Source organism: Hemicordylus capensis, chromosome 1, assembly GCF_027244095.1.
Source record: "Hemicordylus capensis ecotype Gifberg chromosome 1, rHemCap1.1.pri, whole genome shotgun sequence".
In the NCBI taxonomy this organism is placed as follows: Eukaryota; Metazoa; Chordata; class Lepidosauria; order Squamata; family Cordylidae; genus Hemicordylus; species Hemicordylus capensis.
Window position 1 is genome coordinate 96,487,915 of NC_069657.1, and position 24,725 is coordinate 96,512,639.

Here is a 24,725-nt window from a genome sequence, read left to right on the forward strand (position 1 = left end):
AAGCGCCCGCTGACGCCGCCAAGCCAGGCCAATGACTGGCTGCCAGGCGCCAGCAAAGCAATGGGGGGGTGCAGGAGGCGTGGAAGGGACCGCTCATGAGGAAGGGGGCACCGACGCGCTCCCTTGACTGCTGCAGCGCTGCTGCACTGAGCAGGAAACATTTGTATTAACAAAATTTTTTTAAAAAAAAATTAAAAATTTGGTCATGGCGGCGCCCCCCACGTGACCAGAAAAGATGGCGCCCAGGGCACGTGCCCCCCCTGCCCCCCCTATAGTTACGCCTCTGGCCAGGAGGTCCCACCTCTCACCTCATCCGCTGCACACTCATTAATGACCTCGGGCAAGTCCCTCTTCTCCCAGCCTCAGCACACACACACACACACCAATCTACAATATGGAAACAATAATATAGCCCACTTTATAGGGATGCTGTTAAGATTGCCAGGATGTTGTCCAAGGCATTTTAAACAATGTGTGCTTATTATTTGGACTCATTGGAAGTTCAGACAATAAGCACAGGTAGTTTAGAACTCCGTTCTGCCCAGACAATGCAAGACCTCAGCTGGCCATCTGTTCAAGGAGAAGGCTACTGACCTGCCTGCCTCACAGGGCTGTTGTGAGTGAGGGCGAACCCTGCAAAGTGGAAACAGGCTAGACAAGTCAAGGGCATCATGCTTCTATGCACGTATGCCAGCCCCAAAATTGAAGCTGACAGATATATTACTAGGCGTCACCACCTTCTATGGCAGACCAACAGTCCTTCTGGCTCAAGGTCATTGACTCTCTTCAAAGGCTGAAATGTTTAGGACTTTTCACTTTACAAGAAGAGGTCATGGCTGGAGTAGGGGAACAGAGATGAATAAAAATCTAAATGGTATAGTGTGAAGAGAGTGACTAATATAGAAGGAACACATTTCCCTCTCTAATAACACTAGAACTTGGAACAGCCAATGAAACGGATTGGCAATAGATTCAGGACAGACAAAAGAAAATACTTTTCACACAACATATAATTAACGTAGAATTAACAACTACGTTATGTCGTACTGTTTGACTTAGATGGCTTAAAAAGAGATTATACACATTCATGGAATACAGACCTACCAACATATATTAGCCATTAGCTAAATGGAACCTCCATGTTCAGAGGCAGTATACCTCTGAATATTAACTAGCAGGGGCAAGGAAGTTCTAGGGGTGTGCATTTTTGAATTTTCTTGTTTCGATTTGTATCCGAATTGAAACATCCCCATTTTGTTTTGTACCCAAATTTTCTGAATCCGAATCAGCCCTGTTTTGTTTTGTAGCCAAATTTTCTGAATCCAAATCCAAATCAATTTGGATTTTTAAAAAGGGTCCCAGGGCAAAAAGAGTGGGTGGTGGTGGTAGTGTCCAATGGGTGGAAGCTGCCACCCAAATTTCAAAGGAATTAGGCAAAGGGCTGATTTTTTTGGTGATTTTTTTTTTTAAGTTTACACATCTTTAAGAATTTTCCCATAGGGAATAATGGGGATTCCAGCAAATGTATCGCTTCAAATCAAGGGGAAAGGGATAACCCAGAGCAGAGTGTGGTGGGTGGTAGTGCCCAATGGGGGCAAGGAAACTTCCAGAATTATTTCAAAGGAATTGGGCAAAGGGCTGATCTTTTGTGATTTGTTGAAGTTTACGTGTCTTTAAGATTTCTCCCATGGGGAATAAAGGAGGTTTCAGCAGCCCCATAATTCCACTTGGGGGGCACTGGGGTTGCCCAGAGCGAGGGGTTGTGTAGTGCACATAGGGTGCCAACCACCCCCACACCCACAAGCCTGTGGGGTACTGGGTTTTGTTGTTTCTGAGGTGTTCATTGTAGATTCTCTGGTAGCATATGAGATTTTCAGTGAAAAACAAGAATCCACTCTCATATGCTACCAGAGAATCTACACTCAGAACAAGAACCCAGCACCCCATAGGTTAGCAACCCTTCCCCTGGCCAATGTGGGGTCGGTAAAGAGTGGGAAGAAGCAATAGAGCCAATGGGGAACAAGGAGGGCATTGTCAGCAGGTCAGCCTATGATTTAGGTCACTGATCAGAAGGCTGGAAGGGTGGGAAATGCAAAGAGATGTCAAACACAAAATGGGGACTGACTCAGAGATCACCACAAAATGGAGGTCCGAAACAACAAAACGTTTTGTAGCCGAAACAGGGGCGTTTTGTTTTGTATACAAAACTTTTGGATCTGGAAAATGGGTGTTTTGTTTTGTCTACAAAACACCCAAAACAGGCTGTTTTGGGTATAAAATGTTTTGTATCCGAAACGTTTCGCACATCCCTACAAGGAACAGAGAAGGATTGTTGCTGACTGTATGCCTTGTGAGTTTCCTACAGTAGTCACTGTTTGAAACTGCATGCCGGCCTGCATGGCTGCAAGAAGCTGCCTGTGCACTGCTTCCCCTTGTGGCTGCCTGCTGCACTGCAGCAACTTTTGAACCTTTAAAAGCCCTGTGAACCTTTAAAAGCCCTGGGAGGGCCCCACCCAGAGACTGATCATTGACAGGAAGAATATAAGAGATTCCTGTCTCAAGTAAGCTTTGCCTCAGTATCAAGATAATTTAGTTCTGATGTGCTGGTGGTTATTCCTAGCTGTTTGTCCAACTTGAGTCTTGGCTTGTCTCTGACCTCCAACATGCTCTTTGATCCTGGCTCCTGTTTGCTTAATTTGATTCTTGGTTTGCTTTGAATCTCCAGTTTGTTGCTTTCTTTGACTGTTTGCTCAGCTCAGCCCTTGGCAGGTCTCAAACCCTGACTTGCTATTTAATTCCACCCAGTTTCTGGCCCCTAGCTTTGGTTCTGACTCCTGCTTTGTTCCCTGAACCAAGTTCCTGCTTCTTTACCCAGATTTCCTAGTCCCTACCTTAAGTGGCGCAGCAGGAAAATGCTTGACTAACAAGCAGAAGGTTGCCAGTTTGAATCCCTGCTGGTACTATATCAGGCAGCAGTGATATAGGAAGATGCTGAAAGGCATCACCTCACACTGTGCAGGAGAAGGCAATGGTAAACCCCTCCTGTATTCTATCAAAGAAAACCACAATTCTCTGTGGGCACCAGGAGTCGAAATCAACTTGACGGCACACTTTTCCTTTACCTTTCCTTTGGGTCATGCATCCTCCAGAAGTAGCTTCCCACTACTCAGCCCTAGCACTGATGCTTGCTCTGATTCCAACAGAGCTCTTCTTATGCCTCCATCATAGACCTTTCCCTGGCCTGCTAGTAAGCCTGTATGCTAGAGATGAACTCAGGACCTCACACATGCAGAGCATATGTTCTACCACAGAACTAGAACCCCTCCAGAGTGTTTCAAGGAGATTAGTCCAGCACTCTGGCAGATCCACTAATGTCTGTTGCTCTTTCTGCCTACAACAAGGCCCTATCAGGTATCCTAAATGCAGTTACTTAGACATAAGTCCCTTGAAGAGAGTCCACCTATATTAGAAGTTGCCTTGTGCAAAACAAGCTAATGCAAATAATTAGTCCTATAAATCAAGCATATCTGTGCAACGTGTACAATATTCACTGCACAACTCAAGCATGTAAACAAAATTTTTCCATACTTGACCTGAGATCCTGCCACACCCAGACTGCAAACAATAATGCCTTTCATGTTCTGCATGAAAGGATATATTGCAAATGAATTTTGGTACAAAGTTTAAATAAAGAATTACAAAGTAATAATTAACTCAAAGTGTCATTTATTATGATGGGATGGTGGCTTGTCTCTTGTTTTGCTTCTAACAGAATGTACTCAGTTAAAAACTGGTACAACCAGTTGGTGGGTAGCACACAGCTCCAAAAGACACACTGTTCTCATCACCCCATACAATGTTTTCTTTTATGAAGCCTGTTTTCGTCAATTAGGTAAATAATAGAGAAAAGGGGACACAGCAGAAGCTGTATTCGAATCATGCTTTCATAACTGACCATGGCCTAGGGTGAAACAACATAACAGGAAAAGAAAGGATGCCTTGTTTTTTAACCCATGTTGCTTAGGCATGATGTTTGAATTAAGGTTCTGCTATAGAACGTGACTGACATGATTGGTGAAAAACTAGCAGTGTACAGTTTCAACGGATGTCCATCAATATCCATGACCAAGAAAAAGATCCAGAGTATTACCCAATCACATGACTGAATGCTCTCCTGTGTCAAAACCCCACTACACATACAGAACTAGCAAATTCATGAGAAGACTAGTACCTTTTAGGGATGTGCCAAAAGGCGATTCAGCATCCAAATTGCTGGCACAATCCCTTTAAAAACGAGGGCTTCCACAGCCCCTTTAACAATGAAGAAAGCAGGTCCATACCTGTCCCTCCTCCTACTCACTGCCATTTCTGTAACCCCCGTGCTCCTCCCGGATATCTTCGCTGCCAGCAGGGCATCTTCTAGTTGCCCCTGCGCACAACCCCAGCAGCCATTTGCATGGTCAGCAGCCATGCTGACCACGCAAATGGACACTGCGCATGTGCAGAGGGCATGTGCTTGCCGGTGTCACATGCAGGGTCAGTTGGGAGATGCCCCACCAGCATGCCAAAATGTCGAGGAGGAGCGCCGGAAGTGGCGGCGAGTGGGAGGAGGAGCAGTTATGGACCTGTTCTTCTCCTTGTTAAAGGGATTGTGTCAGTAATTCAGGTGCTGAATCGGATTTCAGCACATCCCTTGTATCTTTTGTTCTGACCTGCTAGTTTTCTACCAAGGCTTTTATCATGCATTTTAAGTGGAGAAGGAGTCAGCTCTGCAATTTAGATAAGGAGGGTTCTGCTGATGGAGATGGGCTAATTTTATAGTTGCATGGTGCCTAGTATATTACATGCACAATATAAATATTAAGATTAAATGATGATGATGCCACTCCTCACCTGCATGCTAAAGTGTTTCAGTCCCAGGGAGGCTGTACGACCTGATTGACAGAATGTGTAGATCAGACTACACTGACCAGAGGTATGAGAAGACACAGGGAATTATACTGAGGAAAGGGGCCATGCTATTTTCATGGGTCATTAGATTTTCTGACAGGAAAGTGGCACTGGGGAGAGTTTTCTTAACCTTTACTTCATGCCATTTTCTTAATCTGAATTACTCCCTCACATTTGTTATTTGTCCCGTGGGGAAAATATGCAGTGTGTCAATGGGCTGATTCACACAATGACTCCAGTGTCAGTTCAATGAAACTTGGAGATTCTCCCTGTAGCAGTTTAAGCCTTTGTCTCAGAGCAGCTCACGTGAGGGGGGGAAATGCTGAGTCATCCCTGGCGAGCTGCTTGGCTGGGCTTCTCATAAAACTATTCTGTATTTCTGGTAGATTTAAAATGCTGTCGCTGCCACCCCCTCTGTTGGCATAGCCTGAACCTCCCTGGGCTGGGGGAGAGGGAATATCCCCAGGGAAATCTCTCTTAATTTTGCTATTGGATAAGTATCAAAAACCTTCCTGATAGATTAAAAAATCTGATAGCTGCTGAGCTCTTGAGGACACGTTTGCACCAGAGGAATCCCCATCCTTCCCCACCTTCTTGAATTAAAAATCAACTCTGAGAGACTTGTAAAAAGAAAAGAACAAAAACAGTTTTATTGAATTACTACAGATTGCTTCCATTTGAGGCTTTTAGCTTTTTAGATACACTCAAAAAAACTTAGTAGGTTACAAAAATAGTTTGTCTTAGGCTTCAGTTTTAGGTAGTATTGAGGCACACACAAATGTTTATAGAGTATTTCACAACACCCTAGATAGGTTGAGTGTAGGCTATTGTTTCTTATTTTAGTTATGTTGCAGGTAAGCAGTACTAGAACAGTATCAGGGATATGCAAAGCACACACTCAAAGAAAAGAAAAAATCTAACACCAGTTCTTACTAAACACTCTCTCCTAAGCTAGACTTCCAAAGCCACAAACCTCAGCCCCCGCAAGGCACCCCCCAAGTTGATAGGATTTATTGTTGATTAATCAGGAATTTTTAAAGAATTAATTTTTGACTCGATAGACATGAATTGGCTCCATAGGAAACCATTGCGTGAGTCTTTCCTTCAGAAAGCTGTGTTCACTTTCACCTTAATAACTTAATTGATTTGACCCAAACTCAGAGTTCAGAACAATAAGTAATTAAGGTCAGTGGGTGAAAAGGCACTCTGTTATTTCCTATGGAGCCAATGCATGTCCATGGAGCCAAAAATTAATTCTGTAGAAATTCATAAATAAATAACAATAATTCCTACCAATTTGGGGGTGCCTGGGAGGAGTTGAGACCAGTCCTGCTGTGCCCCCAGACCCACTGTGGGGTACTCTGGCACCCCACAAAGTGAGGGTTGGGGCTGCCTCAAATCCCCATTATTCCCTATGGGAAATTGAAAAATACTTCAAAAATTCACCAATAATCAGAGAAGTGTCCGATTGCCTTGGGGATTGGTGGGTGGTAGGCACCCCTGGGTGCCTACCACCCACCCCAGTTTTTGCCCCTATGTACTCTGCATAGGGAATAATGGGCAATATTAAACAAATTTCAAACATTTCATCAAAAATTGTAGGAGTGTCCAATTGCTTTGGGGTTTGGGTGGTAGTTGCTATCCATGGGTGCCTACCACCCAACCCAGTTTTGGAGGCTCAAACTGGTTCAAGCCAGTTTGAACCGGTTTGAATTGAACCAAGCTCAGTTCGGTTTGAATTCGAACCAGCAGATTGAGCCCAATGCCTGATTTGGTTCGAATTCAAATAGTCAAACCAAACCAGTTCGAATTCAAACCAGTTCGGATTTGAACCGGCTTGCACATCCCTTCCAATCAATCTAGCTAGCTAGACATAAACATGCAGACATGTATGTTTGTCTCACGGAGGAGAGCTGGTCTCATGATAGCAAGCATGACTTGTCCCCTTAGCTAAGCAGGGTCCACCCTGGTTGCATTTGAATGGGAGACTAGAAGTGTGAGCACTGTAAGGTATTCCCCTCAGGGGATGGAGCCGCTCTGGGAAGAGCATCTGAGGTTCCAAGATCCCTCCCTGGCATCTCCAAGAGAGGGCTGAGAGGGATTCCTGCCTGCAACCTTGGAGAAGCCACTGCCAGTCAGTGAAGACAATACTGAGCTAGATAGACCAATGGTCTGATCAGTATATGACAGCTTCCTATGTTCCTATGACATAGGTATGTTTGGATGTATTAACGGCATGGTGGATACCAGGGCTTTGTCATTTTTTAAGATCTATGATTGGTGATTTTAAAAAGTGTCATCAAGTATGTTGGCAATTCAGTTTAATTTTTCCTTATGACGAGTTTATCCTTAGAGTCATCCAAAACATCATATAGACAAATTAGGGTGTAAATACCTGCTTTTGTTTTCTACTGAAACTTCCTAATTAATAAATACACTATTACATTTATATAATATGAATGGTATATTCCCAATACAATGTTCACTTGAATTAGCTAGTACAGGAAATACGGTGTGACGCTACATAAAACATCAGGAAGTCAGTCTGACCTAAATTATTACTAGGACTAATTTTTGAGTTGTGACTAAGGAGGACCTTTATCTAATATAATTGAGCACCATAACAGAAGAGCTCATTGATTTATAATTGCTTAATGGTTGGATTTCATAAACCAAAGCCACAGGTCAGAGGCTTCATGCTTGCACAATCCTGGAAACTGCTCGCAAAACATTACTAGGAACTAGTTAAAAGTGCTAAAGCCGAGTCATTGCATAGGTAAGGGATTGGCAAACTAGAATTTCCAGGTATCATTCTTTCTGCGTGGAAGTTCCTGATGGTAAGGCTTTAGGGTCTAAGGAAGGTTCCTGTTTGCACAGCAGCCTGCCCATACACATTCAAAGTGTCTTGGTACCAAGTCGTTGCCTTTTTAAAAAGCAGTGCTATACCATTTGAAATCAGCTGGTATAAAGGCTCTTCAAATATGTGCATGCACACAAGCCCACAGAATATAAACATATCCCTGTAAACATTTCATGATTCAAAGTTTTTAAATTCTACACTCCATTCTCCTTTTTGCATCTTAAAAAAAAAAAATAGGCACCAAGTTTGGAAGTTCCATGCTAGTCCCCTACCCTCTATTATAATATTCTGCTCCTCAGAAGCAGGCAGAAATTCTATTATTGTATGGTGAGAGCAGCAAACATTCTGAGACACTCTTGTGATCAATCAGGAACAATTTACTAAGGTAAAGAATTCCCTGGGAGAATTCAGGACAAGCCCTCATAGTTAGGCAATCAATGAAACACCTGTAAGGGCTGTGTGGCTGGCTGCAGACTTGTCTCTGACCCAGGTTCAGAACTGTAGCTTGTGATGGTGAGAAGGATTCTGATGCATCCATTAGCTCCTGCCTGAAAGCACATTTTACTGCAAAAACTGTAGGAAAAGTAAAAGCATAATTATTATTTTATTATTATTTATTTGATTTCTATACTGCCCTTCCAAAAATGGCTCAGGTCAGTTTACACAGAGAAACAACAAACAAATAAGATGGATCCCTGTCCCCAAATGGCTCACAATCTAAAAAGAAACTTAAGACAGACACCAGCAAGAGTAACTGGAAGTACTGTGCGGGGGGCGGGGGGATAGGGCCAATTACTCTCCCCCTGCTACATAGAGAGAATCACCATGTTAAAAGCTGCCTCTTTCCCAAGTTAGCAGGGGTTATGAAAGACATACATTCTAACTGTGATGGAAGTGGTTTGAACACACATTCACTGAATTCCAAAGGCTTCACATCACAAATTAGCATAGAACAAAGTGTGGAATAGGAAGCACATAGAGGTGCATTACTTCTATTCTGACCTATTCTGCTTCCTCTTCCATTTTTGAACATATTCCATCTTTGTGTGCCTTGAGGGAGTGGACAGCAATCGCTGAAGGAGTTATCCAGGGTCAGCAGTTGGCCCAATGGCTGCCTTATATTGAGCAACGCAGGCAGGTATGGTGGAGGGTAACTAAAAGACTGCCTTGAAGGCCAGAGACACAACAGCTGTTGGTCCCTTCTGGATATCTCCCACAGGTGTTGAAATATGCCATGATTCCTTGAGTGCAGGGCATCAGGGCTCTCACAATAACTTGGCTAGGATACTACAGATGTTTTTCTGGCCCTCCGTTTGCGGCGAGGTGTATGAATATTGTTGCTCCTGCCCAGCATGCCAGAAATGAACGAATAAGGCATCACCACGGGAACACTTGCAGCCCTTCCCACTTTTATTTAAAAAATTATTATTATTATTATTATTATTATTATTACAATTATATCCCGCTCTTCCTCCAAGGAGCCCAGAGCGGTGTACTACATACTTGAGTTTCTCCTCACAACCACCCTGCGAAGTAGGTGAGGCTGAGAGAGACGTGACTGGCCCAGAGTCACCCAGCAAGTATCTTGGCTGAATGGGGATTTGAACTCGGGTCTCCCTGGTCCTAGTCCAGCACTCTAAATACTACACCACGCTGGCTCCTAGGAACTCCTTTTAAGCAAATAGTGATGGACTTTATGGGGCAGTTGCCCAGAACACATCAGGGATACTGCTATGTATTAGTGAACATGGATTATGCCACTCAGTACCTTGAGGCGATACCAATGCAAACAATGGTGGCATCTGTGGTGACGCGGGTCCTGATGAACCCTTTTTCAAGGATGGGCCTACCACGGGAAATATTGACTGACCAAGACACAGTCTTTCATTCTGGAGAATAAGACATTTATGTGTAGCATTGGAGATACAAAGCTGTTCATGTCAGTGTACCATCCAAACAGATGGCCTCATGGAGAGGTTGAATCAGACCTTGAAAGCCATGTTGGCTAGAGTCTCTCAGGGTACGCCCCACCAATGGGATCTATTCTTTGACCTTTTATTGTTCGCAGTGCGAGAAACCCCACAGGCCTCAGCCAGGTTATGCCCCCTTTGAATTGTTTTTCGGACAGCACCCATGTGGCATACTGTCATTAATCAGGGGAAATTGAACCCCACAGGCTAAAGCCCCAGCACAACCAATAAGTAAATATTTATGTGATTTGCAGGAATGACTTTGGTATATACAGGAAGCAGCGTGAGTTAATTTTCAGGGAGACCAGGGGCACCAGCTCCAGTATTATGATTGCTGAGCTCAAGATCGGGATTTTCAGGTGGGATCTTTGGTGCTGGTGAGCTCCAAAGTCATGACTACAGCCAGATTAGACCAGTGGGAGGGGCCATTTAGGGTTACTCATAGTCTAGGTCCGGTGAATTATGAGATCACCTGCAGGGCCAGCAATTGACAGAGCAAGCAGTTCCATATGAACCATCTGAAGTGATGGCGACAGAGGGGATACCCAGAAGCTGAACAATTCATGCTTCTGGATCTGGCCACTATAGAGGAAATGCCCAGGTTGCATCTTGCCTTAGATCCTGGCCTGTTTCTAGCAATGCTTTTCTGCTGGCTCCCAGGAGCACCCCCACTGCTTGTGTTTGAGTCTCCAGGCTTGGAGATCTCACTCTTGTCATGCTCAGGAGCCTCACAGCATCATGTGTGCTCTGTTTGTGGCACATGGGGACAGGTCACTTAGTTGCCAGTGGGCCAGTCACCCCTAGATTTGGCTACTAACAAGCAAATTGGAAAGGAGAGCAGATGCATGCCTTCCCTATATTGGGATAACCTAAATAGATCTCAGAAGTTAACTAAATAAAGCAGGTTAACTTTCAGCCACGGCCACTCTGCACTCAGAGTGAACTGCCTCAGCCCTTCTCCTCCCCTCCTTTCACAAAGGATAGCGGTAAGCTAATGCACCAATTAACTCAGCAGGAAGAATGCAGATAAGGCTCGCAGAGGTAACTCCCCCCACCCAAAGGAGGCTGTGTCAGTGATAAGGACATCGAGATGCACTCATTAGAAGTACTGATTGGGTTATTGGAACCTCCATCCATGCGGATTTCCCCTTCTCATATCTATGCACTCTTTTATCATGACAATCAGCCATGGTATGCCTCTGTAATTCCCACATTGTTAAATTCATTCATTCATTTATTTTATTAGATTTATATACCACCCTTCCAAAATGGCTGATGGCGATTCACAGCAAACATTCAGGAAGAGCGATCAGCAACAATGGAATCCTTGCAGCTTCCACCCAGCGCACCAATTCAGCAAAGAAGGGCAACAGGACTGTGGCCCTAGGATATGTTTTGGGGTATATCAAGCCCCAATTTCATGATCCAGTGTGCTCTTTGTGTACCATCTATGTTGGAGTAGGGATGTGCATGGAACCACGGAGGCGCGGTCCGGCACTGGGGGGAGTGTGGCTTTAAGGGCGGGGGGTAGTACTTACCCCTCCCACCACTTTCCCCCCTCCAGCGCTCGAATTCTTAGCAAAGTTTTTGGGGTGGCAGAGTTCCTCCCTGCCACCCCTGCACCCATTGTTGTCTGGTATAAGGAGACGTTGCCAGCGGTTCCGTGCAACTTGCTGCCACGTATGTGTCCGTTGCGGCGCGTGTGTGCCCATTGCTGCGGCACGCGCACAGCAGCAGCAGCAACGGGCGCATGCGTGGTGGCAAGTTGCACGGAACCACCAGCAACTTCTCCTTTTTCCAGACAACAATGGGGGCAGGGGCGGCAGGGAGAAACTCTGTCACCCCCAAAACTTTGCTAAGAAGTCGAGCGCCGGAGGGGGGAAAGTGGTGGGAGGGGTAAGTACTACCCCCCTTAAAGCCACGCTCCCCCCCACCAGACCGCCGGACAGGCCGAATTCCGAACCGGTCTGGAGGCCTCTTACATGGCCCCGGACCGGTTCCATGCACATGCCTATGTTGGAGTAACCAGCTGCTTGGGCAATTTACTGTTCACAGGCCACCACGCCAGGCTGTGTCCATTTTTTCATGCCACCCTCCAGATCGGCTTTCTCGCTTAGCCTGATCTGCCCAGGCTTCCTTGCTAACATAGGAAGCTGGTTCCACGGAGGAGGCACCCTCATGGATTTAACTCCTCTGACCTGCCTCTGACTCAGCTGTCCTTCTGTTGTTCCAGGAGCCTCGAGGTTTCTTTGTCCAGATCAGATGATATGAACATTTGGCCCTCATTGGACCCAACTCTATCCCTACTCCCTCCTTCTCTAAAAGCCTCTTTCTCTTGCCTGCCTGGGAATTTATACAATTAGGACTTTAAGCTAAAATGCCTCTTTGCAGTCGAATGAATCTTTAATAGTAAATATTGCTTTAACCACACATTTCTTTCCACTGTACCCCTCCGTCCAATAAAAGTTTTCATTTGATTTGGAAACTTGAACCTTCTTTCAGACTAGTTATTTCCTGGGTCCACAAATTTGTGGACCTTATGCTCGCGTGACTAGAAGAAGCCCAGTACATGTATATATAATCAACCTTGTGAAAGGTTACTGGCAAATTCCACTCCATGCACAAGACCAAGAAAAGACAGCCTTTGAGGCACCTCGAGGCCTTTTCCACTTTATCAGCATGCCCTTTGGGTTGAACGGTGCTGTGGCCACCTTTCAAAGGTTGGTTGGTGATCAAAAGCTGGTTCATTATCAAAACTATGCCATGGCCTTTTGGGATGATATAGTGATGTTCAGTACATCTTGGAACAAACATCTAGAATACCAGTGAATGTCTTCCAGGCCCTACGTGATGCCGGATTGATGGCAGATCCAAAGAAATCAACTATAGGGGTCCAGGAGTTGAAATACCTAGAATATTTGGTAGTTCAGGGACATATTAAACCACAGCCCATTAAAGTGGAGGCCCTCCAGGCCATAGATCAACCTGTGACCAAGCGACAGCTGCAGCAGTTTCTGGGACTCATGGGATATTATAGCAAATTTATACAAGCCTTTGCTAGCAAGGCAGCCCCTTTAGCGGACTTCTTATGGGGAAAAGAACCAAATAAACTCCGCTGGACAGAGGAAGCACAACAAGCCTTTATTGGTTTACGAGCGGCACTCTCAGATTCAATGGTTCTGTGAAGTCTGAACTTTAATTGACCTTTGCTTTTGCAGACGGATGCTTCACCCACAGGGGTCAGGGTGTTGTCGCAGGAGAATGATGATGACAAATATCTGATTTTGTTCCTTAGTTGAAAACTACATCCACCAGAGCAGCTGTATTCTACAGCAGAAAGAGAAGCACTGGCAGTAAAATGGGTTATATTATCCTTCTGTTATTTGGACGCTAACTCTTTTGTACTGGTTACAGAGCATGCACCTCTTTAGTGGTTATATCATATGAAGGATCATAACCCGCATATGTTAAGATAGTATATGTCTCTCACACCTTACAAGTTCACCATACAGCATTGAAGAGGGCTTCACAATGCAAATGCATATTATTTCTCCCGCCTTCATGAGCACAATGATGATTGCCCTGCCACAGACTTAAGGGGTGTGTGTGTGTGCTGGGAGACAACAGAAGGGAGCGGAGAAAGTATGGTGGCACTTATTCTGATGGCCGGCCAGGCCCAGGCAGTGGTGTGGGCAACTTGCATGTTGGCCCCTCTTGGGGGTCGCACAGCTGCAGCTCGGCCAGGTGTGCCTGTCTGCAATGGCCCAGTGAGGAAGAGGGACAGAGGAGGCGGGACTTTCCAAGATTCTCAGGAGAGTTCTCACTGGTCTTTTGAGATCTGGGTTTGAGTTCTCGGAGCAGTCTCACATCCCGCAAGACTTGCAGGGTTTGTAACAGAGAACTGTCTGCCCATGAGTGCTGAGGTTTCCAAGGCCTCAGAACTTGGAGTTCAGAAGACCAGAAAATGGAGTAAAAGGGGGTGCAAACCTCCCCCACCCCGCCTATGCTATTCTGAGGCTTTGTCCTGTAGGGAGCAGCAGCTGGGAACCCCCAAGGACTGGGGGAATTGACACTTGGATTATGTACACTGCCTAGAAATATATATATCAGGTGATATATAAAGATGATTTATAAATAAATAAATATTTGGTTCAAAAGAATGAACTCAAGCTATTTTCCAAGTTAAGAAAGTAGCCATACTTTTCCCTGCCCAAGCCTAGTTTTAAGCTTACTGAGGAGTTCAACACCCACACTTATCACCAGAATACAAAAACTGAATAAAAACCACAATACATTTTATGAAATTTGCCTTGAACCTACTGTAGCACTTTGTTCTGACCACTTTTCCAGTGAAACTTTCCAGAACATTACACTTCTAAAATACTACAGTTCCAAATAGTGAAGATCCTCTTTCTTTTCACCTTAAATATCCAGTTTATTCTTGTTTCTAGAGGCATCTTTCGCCTAGGCAGCTCTCCACCCTTGATATATATTTTTTACACAGTGTTAGTATATCCCACATGTCCTGTTTCTTTCTAGGATTTCTTTCCTAAGCTAAGTTTTCCTGGGTCTGAATTTATAAAGACTGCTTTGCTTTGCACAGTGAGACTTCATTTCTCTGATTCTGGCTCCTAGATATTACTTTAATATATGCACAGAATAATTGAGTAACAGCATGGTCTCTGTTTCTGATAATGTTGTTTTTGCCATTAAACCACTTTGAGAATATTTAACAGCAGAAATCCGTAACTTGGGTTCATTCCTGGCCTTCAAGAGAGCCCTTAAAACCTATTTGTCTGGTTTGGCCTTTCAAGGTTTTAAAATGGTTTTAAAATGTTTTTAATTGTTTAATGGTTTTAAACTGTTTATTTGGTTCTGTATTGATTGTTTTTAAATGATCAAGAAGCGGGTTTGGTTTTGTCCTTGTGCACTGCCCGGAGCCTTTTGGATGGGGTGGTATAAAAATGTAATTAAAATAAATACTGTGTTTTGCTTGAATATACATATTTCTAATAATAATAAACCATACTGATTCATGAAGTTGGCTATATTTTCACATCATTCTGTCAGTCAACTTTATCTCATTTCTTTGTAACAAATGTTCCTTGAATTAAATAGGTCATATATGCTGACAAACAAGCATAAGATTAGGTAGATAGATATAATTGCCTGACAGATGTTAATTGACAATTATATTAAAAATCCTCCACCCATTTGATATGATCCTTTGCAAGAGACATACATGATAATGTGCCTGAAAGCTCCAAATTTTAATTTGACTCCTCTATGTAGTTCTTCTTTCACCCACAGTGCTTGTTTTGCCGGATTTGTGCTGTGCCTTGATGGAAGTTGGTGGGTCATGCAAGGGTGTGGTGGGTCATTGCAAAGAATTCTGAATTTCACAAATAGGGAGTTGCATACAAACAGGGAGTTACATAAATATATATATATATAAACTACGTATGAAATGCATTGCTAAAGATCCGATCGAGTTTTGCAGATTATAAAATTTATATTTCATTATTTTATTGATTTATTTAATAAATACTTTATTTATTTATTAAAATAAATCTCTTCCAGCAAGTTTTCAGCACCAACTTTTTCAACATCTTTTCCAGCCAGTTTTTTTCAGGTGCTGCTCTATAAATAGTTTTTTATGACTGTTGCTATACACATGCCACACAGGCGCACACACAGAGTTTATTCTATGAATTTTATAATGTTTTATGTCTTTATCTGGCCATCCTCTTATCCCTCCAGTAGCTCTTGCTGGTGTCTATCTTATGTTTCTTTTTTAGATTTTGAGCCTTTATTTATTTGTATCTATGTAAACTGCTTTGGGAACTTTTGTTGAAAAGAGAGATATGTATTCATCGTATTCATATTGATATTCATATTATCTGCCTTGACCTTTTCTTATTGAAAGGCAGAATAGAAATATTGAAAATGAATACATGAGAGATCAGTGTCAAGTGTGAATTTTGTGGTACAAGGTACCCTGATATCAATGGGTTTCTGTTCCAGCCACAGGTAATGAAATCACGGATTAGGGGGCATTAGAGCAATGAGGTTCCTGAGGTGGCAAAAATTGGTCCCAAAGGGCTAAAAACAGTGGAAATTGGGGAGGGTGTGCCCTACCATGATCTGTGGGACCCCAGTTGTGCAGTAATACCCCCCATACACCAAATTCTGCCAATATTTCTGTGAAAATTCACACACACACACACACACACACACACACACACACGCACGCGCTTTTAAAGCACGAATGAGCTACAGAATGGTTCCTTTCTTCAAAATGGCAGCCAGAGATGACCTTGGATTTCATTTCCAGCCATCCCATAACCACAGAAATGCAGAAATTAACCCTTTCCCCACTATACCTCCCCCTCCCCATGTACACCGAGGTGAGGTGTCAATTGCCCGACCGTGGGTATGTGAAAACGGGATTGCGGAGATTGTGTGTGCTGAGACCCACCTGTAATTATATGATAGTTTCCCAAACTTGGGCTGAAGGGACAGTCTAGCCGATGTAGATACGAAATTTGCACTGTAAACCATTGAAGCCTCTCATATGAAAGTTCCACTATGTGCATGAACATTTTAATGAATACACCAAACTACATGTTATGTTAAGCAAGGTGTTGGTCTTGGCATGCTTCTTTTTATTCACCAAACAGCAGCTGAGGAGTATACAAATCTAGATCATAGCATGAGTGAATTAGGGCTTTAACCCTTTGCCCGGCCACAGTTCCCAGCTGGCTCCTCTCCCTTCCAGTGCCTGCCGTTTGCTCTCGAGAAGCTCACATTGGCACCAGAGCCAAGCACATCCTTCAGCTAATACATAGTTTGGACCCCAACTCTGTCTGCATAAACAAATGCAGTCGATGGAACTGAAGAAACAAGGGAACCTGCATGAATCTCTGAGTGTCAACTGGAGTCCCACAAGGCTTTGGATAAATAGCAGAAGGAAGAACAGAGAAGAAGAGTTAAATCTCATAGACTGATAAAGAGAAAAGTGAGCATGACCCATGCATTCACCTTATTTTTGTGAACTGCCTACAGCCTTTGGAGCCTTTTATATTTTATATAAATAAAATAAAATAAAATAAATAAAGTCATCTTAGAATGCTATATCTGTTATGGAATGTGTACAAAAATAGTTTTTTAGCTGCATGCCAGATTCACAACTGTTGTAATCACTCATTTTTCTTGTTTGTTTGTTTGTTTGTTTGTTTGTTTGTTTGTTTGACATATTTTTATACCGCCCAAAACGTACGTCTCTGGGTGGTTTACAACTTATTATTGACTGTACTCTCAAACATTCAGAGCTGGTTTGAACTATATCTCCTAATCCTGTGGGAGAAGTATGAGTGCATGTGTCTCCCCTTCATTCAGTGCATCTCCATCCCACTACCACATAATTGTGAAGGAGGTTAGTTAAAATGAACCGCCATGTAATTGGTTGGCAGTGTGACAGCATGCCAGATTGGGGGTGGGAGGGCAAAAACATCCATGTTCCTCCTGCTCATGATTGAGGGGGCCAGTTGGAGTATCATTCAAACCAATCCTCAGAAATGTAGAACAGAATCTCTATAACTCAACCTTTAAGCGATTTGGAGATTTAAAGAAACGTTTCCTAGTGGTGAGTCCAGCAATTATGGAATCCTTTGAGAGTTAATACTCAGTAAAGCTATGATATATAGATGCGCGCGCATGCACACACACACACACACACACACAATTTTTAGATAAACCCATTTCATGCTAATCACATGTGACAGGCCTTCAAATCATTTGCAAGGCAAAATGGGTTAATGTAAATTGGGGCTGCTCAAATTCGGCCCTCCAGCTGTTTTTGGTCTACAACAACCATAATCCCCAGCCACAGTGGCCAATAGCCAGGGATTATGGGAGTTGTAGGTCAAAATCTGCAGGAGGGCCAAAGTTGAGCAGCCCTGATGTAAATAAGGAATCATCAGCAATATGTCCAATATTCTTCTTGTTTCAAAACAAAAGTGTTTCATTTCCTAGTACTAGTACAAGAGAATTTGCATGCCGCAAACCGGATGGAGCCATTCTCATATAATTATACAACCACAATAGCCTCAGTTGGGTCTGGGCTCTACTCTGTAGCATACTTATTATAATTATTAATCCAGCTCTGATGAATATATTGGTATTGGTCTCGGGCTTGTAGTTGGAGTCCCCAAGGCTTGTGGTGCTGGGGGACTTTAGTGTTCCCCATTGTCAGATTTCCCCATTGTCATGGACGGGCCACCATCTGGTTAAGGTTGAACTCACAATCACTTCCCACCTTCGTAGGGCTGAAGGGCCTATTAGGATGGTCCGCCCGAGAAGGTTATTGGATCCAATAGGATTCCAAGAAGCCTTGGAGAGATGAAGTGTTGGCTCTGGTGGCGATCCTGTTGATGCTCTGGTGGAGAACTGGAACAGCAAACTCACCCAGGCAGTAGACATGATTGCTCCTAAGTGTCCTCTCCGACCCACTTAGGGCCCCAAATTGGCCCCTTAGGAACATAGGAAGCTGCATATACTGAGCCAGACCATTAGTCTATCTAGCACAGTATTGTCTTCACAGACTGGCAGTGGCTTCTCCAAGGTTGCAGGCAGGAATCTCTATCAGCCCTATCTTGGAGAAGCCAGGGAGGGAACTGGAAACCTTCTGCTCTTCCCAAAGTGGCTCCATCCCCTGAGGGGGATATCTTACAGTGCATAGGAACATAGGAAACTGCCATATACTGAGTCAGACCATTGGTCTATCTAGCTCAGTCTTGTCTTCACAGACTGGCAGTGGCTTCTCCAAGGTTGCAGGCAGGAATCTCTATCAGCCCTATCTTGGAGAAGCCAGGGAGGGAACTGGAAACCTTCTGCTCTTCCCAAAGTGGCTCCATCCCCTGAGGGGGATATCTTACAGTGCATAGGAACATAGGAAACTGCCATATACTGAGTCAGACCATTGGTCTATCTAGCTCAGTCTTGTCTTCACAGACTGGCAGCGGCTTCTCCAAGGTTGCAGGCAAGAATCTCTCTCAGCCCTATCTTGGAGAAGCCAAAGAGGGAACGTGAAACCTTCTGCTCTTCCCAGAGCGGCTTCATCCTCTGAGGGGAATATCTTGCAGTGCTCACACATCAAGTCTCCCATTCATATGCAACCAAGGCAGGCCCTGCTTAGCTATGGGGACAAGTCATGCTTGCTACCACAAGACCAGCTTTCCTCTCCCCTTGGCATACAGAAGCACTACAGGGGCTGAAGCAGCAAGGTAAACGACTGGAGCACAAGTGGAGAAAGACTCAACTCGAATCCGACAGATTGCAACATAGAGTACATTTGAAGACCTATGCTTAGGCAATAAGTACAGCAAAGAGATTATTTTCTGCCCGTATTGCATTTGCAATATCACGTCCAGTGGAGTGGTTCAGGGTTGTGAGAGGGCTAGTATGTGCCCCTCTTCCTTTGAATCAGAATCTGGAACCATAGATTCCCCGCTGTGACGTCTATAATGAATTCTTTGTGGGGGAAATCTCTCATATTCGGGCTGACTTAGACTTAGTCTCCACAATTTCTTCAGTGTCTGATGTGGAGGTGACCAGTGACTCCTCTTGTGTGGTTAGGTTGGATCAGTTCCAGTTTGTGACTCCTGAGGATATGGATGAGCTGCTTGGAGTGATGAGACCTACCATCTGTTCTCTTGACCCGTGTCCAACGTGGCTTATATTATCTGGCAGCGGGTGTTGTTGTAGAAGGTCTGGTAGAGATCATAAATGCTTCTCTAAGGGAGGGCAGGATGCCTCCTTGTCTTGAGGAGGCAATTATTAGAGCACTTCTGAAGAAGCCTGCCTTGGATCCCTCAGAGTTGAGTAACTACAGGCCTATCTCGAAACTTCCGTGGCTGGGCAAGGTAATTGAGAGGGTCTTGGCCTCCCAGCTCCAGTCAGTCTTGGTGGAAACCAATTATCTAGACCCATTTCAGACTGGCTTTCAGGTGAGCTATGGGGTGGAAACTTGCCTTGGTCATCTTGATGGATGATCTCCAATTGGGAATTGACAGAGGAAGTGTGACTCTGTTGGTCCTTTTGGACCATTCAGTGGCTTTTGATACTATTGACCATAGTATCCTTTTGGAGTGTCTGAGGGGGTTGGGAGTGGGAGGCAGTGCTATGCAGTGGTTCCACTCCTACCTTTTGAGCAGGTTCCAGATGGTGTCCCTTGAAGACTGCTGTTCTTCAAAATCTGAACTTTTGTATGGTGCCCTTCAGGTCTCTGTATTGTCTCCGATGTTGTTTAACATCTACATGAAACTGCCGGGAGTGATCATTAGGAGATTTGGTGCAGGGTGCTATAAGTGTGCTGATGACACCCAAATCTATTTTTCCATGTCAACAACATCAGGAAAGGGCATAATCTCCCTAAATGCCTGCCTGGAGATGGTGATGGGCTGGATTGGGGATGAAACCGCCCAGAGACATAGGTTTTGGGTGGTATAAAAATGTTTTAATAAATAATAAATAAATAAATAACAGAGGCTGAATCCGGATAAGGCAGAAATACTCATTGTGTGGGGTCGAAAATCAGGAGATGAGTTTGATCTGCTTGTTCTGGATGGGGTCACACTTCCCTGGAAGGAACAGGTACGCAGTCTGGGGACGCTTCTGGATCCGAGCCTCTCTCAGGTGTCCCAGGTTGAGGCTGTGGCCAGAGGTGCCTTTTATCAGCTTCAGCTGATACACCAGCTGCGTCCATTTTTTGAGATAAATGACCTCAAAACAGTGGTACATATGCTGGTAACCTCCAGACTGGATCACTGCAATGCACTCTATTTGGGGCTGCCTTTGTATGTAGTCTGGAAATTACAGCTGGTTCAGAATGCGGCAGCCAGGTTGGTCTCTGGGTCATCTTGGAGAGACCATATTACTCTTGTATTGAAAGAGCTACACTGGCTGCCGATATGTTTCCAGGCAAAATACAAAGTGCTGGTTATAACCTATAAAGCCCTAAACAGCTTGGGCCCTGGGTATTTAAGAGAACACCTTCTTCATCATGAACCCCACCACTCATTGAGATCATCAGGAGAGGTCCATTTGCAGTTGCCACCGGCTCCTCTGGTGGCTACTCAGGGACGGGCCTTCTCCCCTGCTGCCCTGAAGCTTTGGAACACGCTCCCTGCTGAAATAAGAACCTCCAGATCTCTGACAATTTTTTAAAAACCTTTAAAGACACATCTATTCACCCAGGCTTTTTAATTAAATACTGTTTTAATGGTTTTAACTTTGTTTGGGGATATTGTTTTGGAATTCTAAATTGTTGTAATGCTTTAACTTTTGTTGTCATTTATTTTAACCAATGTTTTAATTTCTCTGTTGTTTATTTTTGTAAACTAATGTTTTAACTTTCTTTTGTCATTTTTTCTTGTAAACCGCCCAGAGATGTAAGTTTTGGGCAGTATAAAAATATGTTAAATAAAAATAATAATAAATAACAAACAAGGACTTTGAAAGCTAAAGATTCTCAATTTGATTAACATTGCTGCAACTGTTCTGCATTTTAATGTGTAGTTTGCCCTGACTGTGATGGGTTTGTTTTAGTAGAATCATGTGCAGGTCTCACTTGTCCACTAGGCAGACCTAGGCTCTGACTTCCACCTTGGGCCTGTACATGCCTGACTCCAAACATATAACAGCCTTAGATACACACCTGGGGTACCGATTCTTGGGGTGGTGCACCACAGTTCCCGGAGCAGAAGTCAAGAGGGCAGAGCTCGCCTCCTAGCTGGTCTCTGGCTTGCTTTCCTCCCTCCCACTCAGGACAGTCTGTCCCCACCCCCTCCCTCCCCCCACTCTGTTCCTTCTGTTGCTCAGGTGGGAGCCTCCATCATGGTTTTTCAGGTGCCCAGGCCCCCGACCCAAATCAGGAAGTAAGTGGCGCATGTAATGGTTGACTTGACCTGTGGATAAATGGCAGGAGGCTAGGAACTCTGGGAATTCTGAACTAGTGCCACCACAGGTACAGCACTGAAAAGAAGCTGCTGCTGCTGCTGCTGCTGCCGCCATTGGTCCCTGGTAAGCTTACTGGGTAGTGCTGTAGCAGCACTTTCGCTTTTGGTACCATTATCTACAGCAGCACCATTGTATAATTCCTAGATACCCTGTACCCTGAATGTACATCAGGGAGTCAGAGCATCTGGGAATTCTAAAATGGCACCCTCATCCAACCATAAGCAGTAGGGCTGAAGGAGGAGCTACCACTGCGGCTGTCTGGCAAGTTTTCAGGGGCCCAGCTGGGTGGAGGGCATCAACAGAAGCTCTTCTTTTAGCATTGCTGCTCATGGCTAGAGTGGCAACTCATGAGCAAGTTGTGCTGTCATAATCTCCTCACACCCTCTCCATCCACAAATGGCCTTCTTTCACAGGCTCCTGCATCATCACAGCCCTAGTGATGGCCTAAACACTTTTTGGTGAAAGAGTTCAGTGGGGAGGGATGAAAAGGATTTGGGGAAGGGGCACAAAGCCGGTGATTTCTGCATACATGTTTCAGGGAGGTTTATTGGCAGTGATGGCAGCAGCATGTTGGTCAAAAGCATTTTCTCCTTTAAGTTCACACTTACAGTACACCAGGTAACAGTGTTAGAAGCACTGGAGAACTTCCTGGCAGCTGTCTCCTACTGAGTCCTGAGACCATAGCCTTTGTACAGTGAAGAGTTGTCTCTCTCAGGGTCCACACAGCCAGGAGGGGGTCCTCGAATTGCAGGTTGCTGAGACTCACACACCGCAAACCTGGAGCCAAGGGTACAGCTACAATTCAACCAGGTGTGTGTGTGGGGGGGGGGGACACAAATGTTTCTGGGCCACTGAGAGAGGGTGGCCTGCCGGCTATGTGACAGCTTGCTCTTTGGTCTCCCTGCCCTTGTGCCTCTCTGAAGAAAAAAGCAGGGGTGGGGGCAGGGGCCCATTTTCACTTTTTGCCCCACAGCCCACTCCAAATTCACTATGCCCCTTGAAACAGGAGCCAGTCCTGTTTCCAAATATAACTGTACAATAAGGTGGTCTGCCCTTGCCATATGGAACAGGGAAGAAGAGTCAAACCTCCATGCCGAGGTGCTAGCCTTGCCAAGCAAACAATTTCTTTGGCATTTATTTTTCCAATGACACTTCACTTTTGCTATGACAAGTTACAACCAACCTTATTCATACTGTTAAAATAAACACCTGGCACTGGACTTGTCAGATTTTCCTGAACCCAAACCTTGACAATTGTTGTTTTGTCCTATCAGGTTTTATGATGGGAAAATGGAAGAAACCCAAACTGCCTGAGGAGACTCTAGGAAAAACTGTCAGGGTGTCAAATTGCTTCTCAAACTAGAGTCTCTAAGGACTAGTTCACACATGCAGGCATATCGTTCAGTCTGAACATGTGAACTGTCTCCACTGAAAATTATTATGTTTGTGGTTTTACTATGTGTGAGACAATATAAACATCATCTCTGTGGAAGTTGCTGTTGCCTGTTTCCTCACATGTCAATCATCTCTTGGTGTTTATGGTCATAAAGCAATGAATATGCATATGTGAATTCATTATAAGTTCCCATTAAAGGTTCTCTTCTCATCCAAGCTTCTCACTACAGTGACCAATGACAAGAGCCAGGCTTTGTAGGTGTGGGGCACTGCACAGAAACAGCAGAAGGTCAGTCAGCCCTGATAGGTTGGAGAACCTCCAGGTTTTAGAGACTGATAGAAACTGTTCGAGAGTAAGAGAAAGGATGGCTAAAAATTGATTATTTTAAAAGCAATCAGATTTTTAAAAATAATCTGATATATTATTGTTTTTTAAAAAACAAATTATACATAGGAAGTGTCTCTTTTTAAAAATAACCTTTTACGTAATATCTGAATGTAATGGAAATATGTTAAAGTCTACATTTCATTTGTTAAAACTGAATCATGGCCACTTATCAAACAGCTTGAATCAAAGGCTGCTTTTCCAAATAAACAGAGCCTTGGAGAGAAATATATATGACTTCAAGATTAAGCATTATAGATTAAACAGTGCATTATGTGTTTATACAAGTATTATTGTGGGCTTCCTACTGAACCTAGACAAGCTGTTAAAGGAAATAGGATACCGGAAATGCCATTGTGTGACATCAAGGTCATCCATGAAGCTTATGCAGATGATCTTTACTCCTGGTTTACAATGTCCAACTACCTGAGTGCTGTCATTTGGTCCGTTCTCAAATTATAAATATTTATGACTCAGCTAACTAAACAGTTAGGACATTTATTTTCATCTCATGGAAAAACACTATGGCTCACATATAGAACAACATGCCACTAATCTTTGAGCCACACAGCTGTCACCTCCTCCCCAGGAGTTTCTTTAAAAGGCCTTGTTGAGGGTCCAGCACTGTGGGCTGCAGCCTGGGTAGCGGCAGGCATTGGGGAGAAACCTGGGTCAACACCTGCTCTGCTAGTGGAGCCCCACCTGGTCTCCGGGCTCTCTCCCTTCTCCCTGCAGCCATAGCTCATGGCACTTGCAAAGCCTGAGGCTGCCCATGGGGGCAGTGATGGTTGCTCAGATTCTGCATTCTGCTGGTGTCACTCTGTATGTAAGCCTTTATTGCCCAGTAACCATCACTCCTTGCTTCTGGAAGGTTCTGGAAACTTAACTTCAGGAAAGTGATTTTGCTTAGAATTCTTGCATGTGTACAGAAAGAACTGAATGGGAAGAGATCTGCTTCTTGTCTCTAAACAGATATTCTTCAGTGCATGTAATCTGCATACAACCAAAAATTTTAGATTATGCTTCTAAATTGTATAAATGCTATATTTTCTATTTTAATGGTTATGGTAACCATTTAGTATGCATGCTTTTTGAAGATATATACATCTAGCAAAAACATGGAGAGGGCTTTGGTTCCATTGAAATG

The 24,725-nt window shown here is 44.1% G+C and overlaps 1 protein-coding gene across 1 annotated transcript; it reads left to right on the forward strand.

The window, feature by feature from the left end:
• Nucleotides 1-12,641: 12,641 nt before the first annotated feature.
• Nucleotides 12,642-12,965, forward strand: LOC128322421 (uncharacterized). Its single transcript, XM_053243652.1, has one exon. It carries the CDS (start codon nucleotides 12,642-12,644, stop codon nucleotides 12,963-12,965), a length of 324 nt encoding a protein of 107 aa, XP_053099627.1.
• Nucleotides 12,966-24,725: the final 11,760 nt, after the last annotated feature.

What these genes read in the sequence shown, in the direction of transcription:
- LOC128322421 (XM_053243652.1), top strand. Translation starts at nt 12,642, where the DNA reads ATGGCAGATCCAAAGAAATCAACTATAGGGGTCCAGGAGTTGAAATAC.